The 12,952-nt window shown below is 38.5% G+C and overlaps 1 protein-coding gene across 2 annotated transcripts in view; it reads right to left on the reverse strand.

Moving 5' to 3' along the window:
* Positions 1–12,952, reverse strand: part of RBMS3 (RNA binding motif single stranded interacting protein 3) — a 450,602-nt gene that overhangs the window by 305,019 nt on the left and 132,631 nt on the right. For both annotated transcript variants that reach the window (XM_072153580.1, XM_072153581.1), the window contains exon 2: positions 11,942–12,108. In XM_072153580.1, the coding sequence (XP_072009681.1) occupies positions 11,942–12,108 (167 nt within the window). The remainder of the gene's footprint in view (positions 1–11,941; positions 12,109–12,952) is intronic.

A 12,952-nucleotide genomic window follows, 5' to 3' on the forward strand; every position in this document is an offset into this window, starting at 1 on the left:
TGATAAATAAGCGGGTCTTTGTTGTAGTTTGGGCACTTGGTCTCTAAAAGGTTTGCCATCACTGCTCTAAGCAGTCACATTATGATCTCTCTAGTGCTGTGACATGCTGTTTGCTGACAATGTGGTTAGATCATCAGGTTCCAGGTCTATATACACTTTCAATTAGCCTCTGAACATTCACTAGTATTTGACACATAGAAAAAGAGAGATGAGACAGATGAGAGATGATGAGATGCTAATAAGACATAATGGGGCAGATTTATCAAGCTGCCTGAAAGTCAGAATATTTCTAGTTGGCCATTGCAACCAATAACAGCTCAGCCTTCATTTTTCCAGTGCTCATGAATATTTTAAAGGGGAGCTGTTATTGGTTGCCATGGACAACTAGAAATATTCTGACTTTCAGACACTTGATAAATCTGCCCCAATGACATTCTCAGTTTTTCTATCTGAGCCATAACATACACTGTCAGCTCTGCTGTGCCTCCCTCCCCTCTATAAAAACCTTATCTGCCTTTTTGCAGATTTACTCTCCTCCCTGTTTGCTGGCAGGAAGTCTGTGTATGCTAGCTTGTCTTGGAATGCAAGGGGAGGGGCCACTGCAGAGAGGAGAACCTGTCCTAACCCTAGGCTTCTGATTTACAGAAATTGTGTACACCAGGACTGATAGAGACAGGTTGAAATTATATCTGTGAAATGCTGTATTTTTGTTAAAAACAGTGAAATATAAAATGTGTTATATTGTTATCCTTAGTATTTGTAAGAATCTTGGGAATAATCCATTTAAGTGGTTGCCCCATTTTTACACAAGGTAGAAGAAATCCCTACAGTCACACTGTAGGGATTCTGACCAAACACAAAAATGTGTGCATTAGGGATGAAAATGAAACATAATACAATCCCTTTGAGCCTAGGGATCTCTTTCTCGTAAGGATATTTCTGTCAGCATTAGCTTCATATTTAATTTTTAAAAAAATGAAAACTAAAAGTCCTACATTTTTATAATCCTGTAATTTTAGCACAAATAAAAATGTCCTACCTCAATATTCATCTCACATTCCAGTATTGGAATCATTTATCACAAGCAACTCTGTCAATCATGCTTTCCCACAAATACTATCATGGCTCTCAATTTCCCATAAAAAACAGATGTCTTCATGGTGAGTGGTAACGAGATACGCTCTTGTTAGAACTTGTATGTGAGAGGAAAAGTGCATGCATAATTTAATACAGACTCCTGAAATCAACTCAGCTGCTGGAGGTGGCTTGCTCTGTTCCCGAAAAGCACTTAAGGGTAGCTAAAAAACAAAATCATTTCCTTTCCGCTACATCTAAACACAGATAAGTGTTAGAAGGGGCTGGATAAGATTAAATTCTAATATTTAACATATTAAATATGTGTTTTGGTGTTTATTTTTTTTTTATTCTTTTTTTTCTCACGTTTTATTGTTTTAATAAAGCAAGTAGTTATTAGGACAGCACAGAAAAAATGTCAAGGTTGAAGGAAGACAAACAGAAGCAAATCAGGTCAACTTTTGTTTAGCAGAATCCAAATCACCTAAATTATGCTTCCATAAAAATGTCATTTATTTCTCTATATTTTACAATTAGAATCTATCTTACTTAAAATAAAAATGTGCCAGCACACCACACAATATTAAGTAGCAATAAAGTAAGTTACTTTTATTTACACAGGCTTCAACATTTTAGCTCCTCCCAGAAGCCTTCCTGAAGCTTTGTTTCTCATTTCTGTTCACAAGCCTTACATTACAAAATCCAAAACTACCATTCCTGCATTAGGTCAAATAATGATAATGCTTTATCAATATAGAACGTGATATTCTGCATCACTGTACAGATCAATATTAAGTAATTTCCCCTTAACCACTTAATGACATGGCCTGAAAAGGCTCTTGCGACCAGGAATTTTTAGCAAATTTTCGTTTGTGGAAGTTTAGGCCCGTTCCACACTTGCGCGTGTGATGCGATTAACTCGCCCCGAACGCTGAAAACTGGAAGTGAACTGACATGCTGAGTTGAGTCCCGGTTTGCAGCGCTCGGGCTGGGAGATCTCGGCAGCACACACTGCGAGTGTGATGCTAAGTTCATTGCATCACACTCGCAAGTGTGGAGTGGGCCTAAAGGTCCATAACATTTTTTTTTGCATGATATCTTAAAATTTTTTAAGTGTTTTTTCGGGACACATATAGCTAGTTAAAAGCTAATTAAAGTCTAAAGATTTCTTTTCATTCTTAGTTTTGTTTGTGGTGTAAAAAAGGCTTTTTTGTAATGTATAGTACTTTAAATGAACTCAAAATGAATGTTATTAATGAATTCCCTATTTTGTTTTGGTCGTTTTGATTTATCACATGTATAGTGTCGGATAAACGGAGTAACTATGGCGATGTTTTTTGTAATGAAGACTGGCCTTTTTTTTATTATATGGGGACATGTGAATGTTTTTGTATGGATATATATTTTTTGTGTATGTGTGTTGTTACCTTGTATGTTGTCGATGAGGCCGACATTTTCAGTTTTTTTTTTAAATTTAAAATTTTTTTTCTTTTACCATGTTTTCTATGAAAGCCTATGACTGATCAGAATTTTACCGGGTCTGATAAAACCCAGAAGCTCTGGTTAAACCAGACCTAGTCACCCTACTAGCACGGGAGCAGCAGAAAACTTCTGTGACGTCTAACAACGTTGCTTTAGACTCCGGACCTGCACCGGCTGATGTCTAAACGCAAAGGGCAAGCAAAGAGGAGTTAACACATAAGTGAGTTTCCTTTTTTTTTTTTTTTTTACATTTTTCAGCTAAAGGGAACTAAAAAAAATGGTGAAGGAGAAAAGCAAGGGGAAATATACCCCCTGAATATAGAATTTCCAAAGAAGAAAAAATACAATTTAATGCATTGATTTATAGACAATGAGGAGGGGAAATTAGGGAATGTTAATGTGCATTTTAATGCACTAAAAGGAAAGGAAAAAAGAACGAGACAAATATTTAGGACTTCAATAAGGACAAAAGGGACATGGATTCATAGTAATCACTTAGTATATCATGATGAAATATGACATTCTCATACGAGTCAAATGCTCTTATATTTTTATTGATGAAAGTTTCCCGGGCCTCCAGGTATCAGAACACTGGTCCAATCTGAGTTGGGCGATACAACTAATTTTCTCATAAAAACATATGGGGGAGATTTATCTTTTTTCATTGCCGTTGTTTACGCCATACCTTACCGTATATGGATCATTTAAAAATATAGAGCATGTCTTATTTTCTCCCGTATTTCAGTTCCGTATACCCTTAGAAGTCTGTGGGGACGTATAAATATGGGTTTAATACATGCTGCATAGGGATGGAAAACGTCACGTATATATGGTCTCATGTGGCACAGAAATACGGGACTGGAGAAATCAGATGTTCGAGTGAATGCAGCCTAAGTCTCCTTTTACACTTGCGTTATGTCAGAGTCTGATCAGGGTGCAATCAAGGAAAGCAATGAAAACAACTGAAATTTTTTATAAAAATTCAATCAGTTTTAAGTCAGAGGTTTTCAGTGTCTCAGTTTTACACCCACATTTTTTTTTCAATGCATTTTTCATGAGCAGATAACGCTCATGAAGGACTCAGGACTATGCTCTATTTTTTCTATGGCAATTGAAAATGCATTGCACTCTGAGACACATGCAAGTGCAATGCAAGTTGTTTTTTTTATGCAGTCTCAATAGACTTGGTATGGTGCGTTTTTCACGCGTGTCACTTGTAAGTAGAGCATGCTGAGATTTAAATGTGCGTTAAAAACAATGCAGTGTGTGTGTGAAAAATAAAGCAAGTTGGAAAAAAACCCATTGATTACTATGGAATGCAAGTTCTGTGCATCAAAAGCATGTGCTTAACACCCGTGTAAAAAACGCAAGTGTGAAAGGGGCATAAGTCTAATTTGTCTTAGGTGGATCCTCCTTGTGTTAAATTGCATCTGTGCCTATTAATCTAACATCAATGCCTGGTGTGGAGGATGCAATTTTAAAAAATGTGCACATTTTTTAGCAAAAAAACAGTCAGCCATCCGATAAATGTCCCCCCTTATTGCATATTGCAGCCAAAAAAGTGCACTGGCAGGTTTTTTTTAGATTAATAATAATCAATAATAATCCCCTTATTTATATAGCGCACACAGATTATGCAGTGCAACACAGAGCTTGCCAAATCAGTCCTTGTCCCCAATGGAGCTCACAATCTAATCATTTTACAAATACTGTATATACTTGAGTATAAGCCGACCAAGTATAAGCTGAGGCCCTTAATTTTACAACAAAAACCTGGTAAAACCTATATTTTTTTTACTCAAGTAAAAGCCGGGTTTGGATTTTAAGCACATTTTTTGTGCTGAAAAGCTAGGCTTATACTCGAGTATATATGGTAAGCGGTTTTGTCCATTTGTCAAAATTTGAACAGCTTTTGATGAGTTTAAATAAAGCAGTATAGATCCCAAATGTTTTTAATGCATATAACATTGCCAAACATTGTCAAAAATTTACTTTTAAAATTATTTTTAACCAGAAATTTTTTACACAAAGGGGAAGTTAAACAGGTCAGTGCTGTATAGCATTTGTGATTTTTTTCGGACTTTTAAAAAAAAAACTACATTGAACTTTAGTAAGATAAGATAAAAACAACAAATCCATTGAAAAACAATGGGCCAGATGTATCATTCATTTTTTCTGTTGTTTTTGCTCCTTTTCATACTGGTGCACTGTTTTTGTGCCATTTTTGCAAATAAACGCCAAACTAGCCACGCAGCAAAAATAACCATGTTTCTCTCATTTATCCTACCAATCCAGATGTTTTGCTGCGCCTAATAATATTCATAATTTGTGTTTTTTCATTCAGGTGCAAAAACGGGCGCAAAAACACTCCAGCCCGGAGGGGGCGTTAATTGAGAAGTAAGCACTGTGCCCCTGTGCAGAGCAGCTCATCCCCAGCAGCAGAGCTCAGCAGATACTAGAACAGACACTACAGACAGGACCTGCCAACTCTATTTACATTTTATGACCTTCTATTTACCAAACAATCTGCAGAAGCCTCAGCTCAGAGCAGGACAGAAGAAAAGTTTTGTAGATAGTATATATTATTATAAAGTGTATGGAGAAGTGGTGGAGGGGGTATACATTTGCCCAACGTTCCTCACATCGTTTCTAGAAAGCAACCAGTATGTATGTCAGTACTTAGCAAACTCCTCTTCATTTAGGTTTTGGTTGTCCTCAATAACTGGTCTACAGGTGTACTGAGCTAATTAAGGGAAATCAGTGATGACACTCAGGACTCTCTGTACCCGGGAAAATAACTGTGAGTCATAAGCTTGATGTTTAGTTAGTGCCCAGACAGCCTAGGATTTATTTTGTTGGTTCTATATTTCTGCTGCCATAATTTTTATGGTTGCGGCCAGTTGAACCTGTGACGTTCTTGTGTCTCGCAAAAAGTGCTTGTCTATCCAGGAGACGACTATGCCGCTACCTAATCCCTTTCAATATAAGAAACAGATATCTGGTTTGAATAATTAAATTATATCTGCAAGCATTTGAAGACCTTTCTTTGTAAAGCGTGGGAGAAGGGCTTTGTCTTCAAGTGTCTTCAAGTGTCTTCAGGTCTATTTCATCTTTGTGTTTCTGCTGGTGCATAAACTTTGACGTCAGCAGGCAGTGATACTGTTGTGTCATAGTTTGTGCACTGACAGATCCCATAGACGTGCATCTGCTGGCATGGGTGGAACCTGAAAGCGTGCTTCAGACAGAAGAGGACACCGGATTGAGCACCGGAGGGTGAGTACTAGGTTTATTTTTTTATACACTCGAGTATAAGCAAAGGATGGGTTTTTCAGAACAAAATTTGTGTGGGCTATTGAGTAAATATCAAGTCTTTGATCACTTGTCATTCTGTTTTAGAAACAGTAATATTGAGAAGTTCTAATTTGGTAAAATTAACTCTGAACTTTAAGATAAGCTGTATAAATAAATTTATAAATACAGTTCTTAGGATTAGCTACGATTAAAAAACATTTCATCAGCTTATGCTGCTGTTTTATGAGTATATGCATCCCCATTAACCCTTTTGATATCAGATTTTTTTTGAATTAGTTGTGAGAATAGTTCTATTGTGAGCATAAAGAGAACTGGTAAGAGGGGTCACCCCTGCCTAGTTCTCTTTGTAATGTCAAAAGAAGAGGTGAAAGTTCCGTTAATCATCATGTGTGAAATTTAATTTTTTGAGGGTTAGTTTTAGAATTGACCAATCAACTCGTACTGTATCAGATTTATTATTAGAGTTGTGCTATCTTTAGCTTCTTCCCCTGGGGTGAAACCACCTTGTTCAAGATTTATAAGTTTGGGTATAATAAATTGTAACCTAGTTGCTATGACTTTGCAGAATATTTTATTGTCATTATTTATGAAGGAGATGGCTCTACAAGTATTGCAGAAGGTCATATCTTTTCTCTCTTTATGTATTATAGTAATATGGACATCTAACGAGTCTTTATTAAAGGGATTTCAGTTAACCAATGTAATTAAAATAATCAGTCAACCCCTAAGAACATAGTTGTTTTTCTTTTTTCATTTCTATTTTTCACTCCCCACTTTCAAAAATCCATAACATTTTTATATGTCCACGTACAGAGCTGTATCAGGGCTTGTTTTCTGTAAAAAAAAAACATTGAACTTCCTAGTAATGGTATTTAATATTGCAGGCTATGTACTGGGTAGCTGGAAAAATTCTCAATATGGTAAAATTGACAAAAAAAAAAAAACACATTTATGCCATTTTTGTGCGGGCCTTGTTTTTACAGCTTTCACTGAATGCTCCAGATGACACCTCCCATCTATTCTTTGGGTCAACACGATCATGGAAATATCAAATTTATATAGATATTATTATGTTTTAGTAGATTTCGAAAATAAAAATCTTTTGTACAAACAAAATTATTTATTTTTCCATGTACTGATGCTAATAACTATTTTATACTTCAGTGTACAGACCTGGTGTAATTTTTATTGCAGGATGAGATTATTGCTACCATTTTGGGGACTGTATGAACTTTTGTTCATTTATTATTAAAATTTTTATGTGCTGCAAAATGGCAAAAAAGTGGTGATTTGAACATTTGGGCGCTTTTTTTCTACTGTTTTTGGACACCTAAGGGTACTTGAATAATAGGGGGTCTGATCAATCGAAAACATACACTGCTGAATGACAGGTCTGGGAGACTCACAAAGACACCCAGCTGTCACAGCAGTGGATCGTCACCCCCTCCCCCATTGCTGTCACACGGTGCGACAATATAACCCAGGATGGATGCCAGAGGTAGTTATGTCAGTGAATTTATATGTCAAATTAAAGTTGACTTTCACTGACACAGAGGGGTGTCTTTAAATCCAGAATCATCATCTTTGGTTGGCCAGGTATTTCCAATGAGCTAAGATGGTACCAGAAGGCGACACCCACAGAGGCCTAGTAAACATCTGAGTGGTAGTGACAGGGATTAACTGACAAACATAAATGCTCATTTACATTTTTTAACCACCTCTGAACCTTTTTTAAATCATTTTAGTCCTCTTGGGCAACACTTACCAACTAAAATCTACTTTTATTATAATTTATTTATAGAGCACCATTAATTTTTATGGTGCTAAACAGTCAGTAAGGGGTTCACATACATTTGTTCTTCTCTTAATGTAATTTAAGTACAAATACAAATCTACAGTGATCAGGAGACTAGTGGAAGGAGAACCCTACCTGTAAGGGCTCGCAATCTATATGGGAGGGTAAACAGAGGTGAGAGAGCTGAGCAGTGCGGTTATTGTGTGTTGTATGCAACCCTGAAAAGGTGGGGATTTTTTTAGGTAAGAAGCTAGCACATGTCGGGGCGTGGTCAAACTCATTCCTGTCCCAGGGGGAGAAAATTTTGCATGTACCCATCCTGCATGATTAGTATAAGGTATGTTAATTCAATTCATACAGTCTCCTATTGTACAGCCAATGCCCCAGGCAGATGCTTTACATAGGAATTATTATAGCTAATGACATTTAGCTATACTAATTTAGCATCACAACTTATAGCCTATTACCATTATATTGTCCCTATTGCTTATTATCCACTGCATGTAGCTGGAATGATCTTTTTATCTTATTGTTTTTAAAGTATGACCTTGGTGCACCAACAGCCTCATTAGCATATGGATACATAATTTCTCACAATTGGAAAAATTTAAAAATTTTAAATTGTTTTATAAAGTGTCACATTCTTGGCTCAATAGAACTTCCGGAGGAAGAAGGTGCGGACAGAGCTGGATTTTTTTGAAGCTCCTGTTCCATGCTTTCTGATTCTTTTTGTTCAAGCGAACCTGGTGGAATCTACAATCTCAATTTCTGCACCTTCTTTCTAGTCCTCATTCTTTGTTGTCCTCTGCCAGGACAGGGTAGCTAACAATGATTTACTGCTTTAATACCCATGTTGGCACTTTGCAAAAAATAAGAAGGTTTTGGTGGCACTCTGTTTGGAAAAATATCACCATTGCAGCTCATTAAAATGAGTCCAATAGATTATAATGCTTGAGTAGACTCTCTTTAATAGCTGGTTATACTGAACCTAAAATTGTATTTATCGTGTATGGTTCATGTGGCAGAATTTGCACATTGCACATTTATGCTCGGTATAGGTAGGTTTCTCTTTAGCTCAAAAACAAAGTATCCACAATAGAAGGGTTTTTTATTATCAATGAATATACACTCACCGGCCACTTTATTAAGTACACCTGTCCAACTGCTCGTTAACACTTAATTTCTAATCAGCCAATCACATGGCGGAAACTCAGTGCATTTAGGCATGTAAAAATGGTCAAGACAATCTCCTGCAGTTCAAACCGAGCATCAGTATGGGGAAGAAAGGTGATTTGAGTGCCTTTGAACGTGGCATGGTTGTTGGTGCCAGAAGGGCTGGTCTAAGTATTTCAGAAACTGCTGATCTACTGGGATTTTCACGCAAAACCATCTCTAGGGTTTACAGAGAATGGTCCGAAAAAGAAAAAACATCCAGTGAGCGGCAGTTCTGTGGGCGGAAATGCCTTGTTGATGCCAGAGGTCAGAGGAGAATGGGCAGACTGGTTCGAGCTGATAGAAAGGCAACAGTGACTCAAATCGCCACCCGTTACAACCAAGGTAGGCAGAAGAGCATCTCTGAATGCACAGTACGTCCAACTTTGAGGCAGATGGGCTACAGCAGCAGAAGACCACACCGGGTGCCACTCCTTTCAGCTAAGAACAGGAAACTGAGGCTACAATTTGAGCAAGCTCATCGAAATTGGACAGTAGAAGATTGGAAAAACGTTGCCTGGTCTGATGAGTCTCGATTTCTGCTGCGACATTCGGATGGTAGGGTCAGAATTTGGCGTCAACAACATGAAAGCATGGATCCATCCTGCCTTGTATCAACGGTTCAGGCTGGTGGTGGTGGTGTCATGGTGTGGGGAATATTTTCTTGGCACTCTTTGGGCCCCTTGGTACCAATTGAGCAGCGTTGCAATGCCACAGCCTACCTGAGTATTGTTGTTGACCAGGTCCATCCCTTTATGACCACAATGTAACCAACATCTGATGGCTACTTTCAGCAGGATAATGCGCCATGTCATAAAGCTGGAATCATCTCAGACTGGTTTCTTGAACATGACAATGAGTTCACTGTACTCAAATGGCCTCCACAGTCACCAGATCTCAATCCAATAGAGCATCTTTGGGATGTGGTGGAACGGGAGATTCGCATCATGGATGTGCAGCCGACAAATCTGTGGCAACTGTGTGATGCCATCATGTCAATATGGACCAAAATCTCTGAGGAATGCTTCCAGCACCTTGTTGAATCTATGCCACGAAGAATTGAGACAGTTCTGAAGGCAAAAGGGGGTCCAACCCGTTACTAGCATGGTGTACCTAATAAAGTGGCCGGTGAGTGTATATGTCTATGTATGTGTATGCTTGTATGTGTGCATTTGCAACTTCATTGAATTATGTACTCTCCTAAGATTGATCCAAAATGCTGAACACTACATGGTCTGCGCAGTAAACAGCACTACCTGAACACAGACCAGATAACTCGATAATTTCGAAGAGAGAAGCAGATGTGGCTTACTTAGCTTTCAATTAACCCTTTGACACAGTTTCTTCTAGAATACTGATAAACAAGTTGAAATGCACTGGGATTGGGTTGTAAATTGACACTTTGTAAGACATTGGTTTCAGGAGAGATGGTAAACATTTCTTGTGGTAAACAGAATTTAGAAGAGTACCTGTGGGATCTATGCTGATACTATTACTTTTAAATGTCCTTTGCAGTGACATTGAAGCTGAACTGGTGCAAAAACTATGTATAGTCACTGAAAGCAGAATATGTTAGTAATAAGTAAAGAATGAACTTAGAAAACAACATTAAAATAAGGGTTTGGGGACAATATTGTACTTATTTAAAGACCAAGGGACCATTTTTTTTTTATATGGAATTAACATGTTTTATCATTTCTTTTCAAAGCCTGGAATGATTTATTGTCCTCCCCTGAATGCCATTCTTAAACAAGTAATTTTAGTACTGAGTATGATGTTTTCTAGCATTTTCTTCTGATATACATATATTTTAAGCCCACCACGATTTTTGCCCCACTTCAATATCTCTTTTCAAAAGTAAGAAGTAGGGTTAAAAATGCCCACAATTTTCATGGTGTGCATAATAATAATTCTTTATTTATATAGGGTACACAGATGATGCAGTCCCTGCATTATACCTATATGCTTTTAAAGGCACACCAGTTATTACTGGAATTCATTCCAGCAGAAAACAGGCCTCAATATCAGTTCTTGTGCTATCCTTCACAAATTGGCCCTAAAGTACCTATACTTATTCAATTGCCAGACATGATGAGACAGGTTCATCAATCATTTGCGCAGAGAATTCTGACTAAAAAGACAGATAGGACGACTGTATCATAGGACATGATTGTGATGTTTTTTGACTAGCTGTCGGTTTCTACGTTATGCAGCTTTAATCCTGCATCATGTCACTTGGCTTCTTGAAAGTCATGCTTACAAGGTAGTCAAAATAGGCAATCCCATCCTAGAATATGTATTTGCATATTTCCCCAAATCCCCCAGTGGCGCATCAATAGCTGTAAGTCTCTACATGTTTCAAGGCAGCCTTAATTGGCAAAGTCTCCATGGAGATCTCATATTTCTAAAGACTAGCCTGAAGCCTCTCACTCAGCTAGGCCAGTTGGGAAACTGTGCATTTTGGTATATATTGGAATATATATACTGGTTTGGTTTCAGCTTGGTTTTTCCTCCATCATGTCATTAGGTTTCTTGAAAGTCTTGCACGACTTGTTTAGGGCTACCTTACAAAGTAGACAAAAGAGGCATTGTTTTCCTAAAATCCTGGAAAGTGTATTTGTATATTTTCCATAGATTTATATGGCACACAGATGGCACTACTATATGTGCACCAAAAAAATAAAGGCACAGTGATAAAAAATTAGATGGAAGGTTCAGATTGTCAGTGTTTATGTCAGAATTGGGTCAGAAAGCCATATATTAAATTGCATTGCACGACATTAATCCAAGGTTGAGAGCGCAATTTTTTGGCATAGCTAAACCAACTAGTATTATGTATCAATTCACAGTTTAGATAAATGTACAATTTAAAGTCAGTCTATGTTTTCTTTTAGATATTTCTGAATGCATAGAACACGTTGTACCCCTTAATGGTGCACATAAAACCTGCCCAGGAAAAAGCAAAACTCCATGGATTCAATATTAAATAAACCATATGCAAAACATCTGAAAAACTCATACCCTTAATGGTCAGTACATACATTATGCAAATTTAATAGGACTTACGGTTGACATAGTTTAATGAGGTCTTGATCTGTTGTGCCAGGTGGAAGTCCTCTTATATATAGGTTTGTTTTACTCAGCTGTTCTCCACTGCTGTTGCTGCTGTTGTTACTACTGTTGGTACTGGGGCTGGGGGGAGCCATGGGATGGGGAGCTGGTGCATAGGACTGCTGTAATACAAAAAATAACAAGTACCATTACCATCAGGAATGTCCAATGGACTGTCAATGGTATAAGTGTGATGTATTCAAGTTTTCAAACAAATCTGTTGACACTAGCTTAATATGAGATTGGTGCATAGTAGAGATGAGCGAGTATACTCGTCCGAGCTTGATGCTCGTTCGAGTATTAAGGTACTCGAGACGGCTCGTTGCTCGGACGAGTATTTCCCCTGCTCGAGATCGAGCATTTAATTAAAAAAACACAGTGAAGAACAATGAAGAATAGAATAAAAACAGTGAACACAGTGAACACAGGATCATTTAAGTGAAAAACACAGTGCAGAACACAGTGCAGAATAGATTACAGATGTTCGGCACATCTGCTTACTTGTCGGAAGATACGCGCGGAACGGTGCGAACAAAATAGTATGTGAAGAACAATATATATGTGTGAAGAACACGGTGAGCAGCACAGAGACATGGGGCAGCGGCAGCACGGAGACATCAGGGAGCGGCACGGAGACATCGAGGGGCACGGAGACATCGAGGGGCACGGAGACATCGGGGCACGGAGACATCGAGGGGCACGGAGACATCGAGGGGCACGGAGACATCGGGGCACGGAGACATCGAGGGGCACGGAGACATCGAGGGGCACGGAGACATCGAGGGGCACGGAGACATCGAGGGGCACGGAGACATCGAGGGGCACGGAGACATCGAGGGGAACGGAGACATCGAGGGGCACGGAGACATCGGGGCACGGAGACATCGAGGGGCACGGAGACATCGAGGGGCACGGAGACATCGAGGGGCACGGAGACATCGAGGGGCACGGAGACATCGAGGGGCA

The sequence above is a fragment of the Engystomops pustulosus genome, chromosome 5 (assembly GCF_040894005.1).
Source record: "Engystomops pustulosus chromosome 5, aEngPut4.maternal, whole genome shotgun sequence".
Classification (NCBI taxonomy): Eukaryota; Metazoa; Chordata; class Amphibia; order Anura; family Leptodactylidae; genus Engystomops; species Engystomops pustulosus.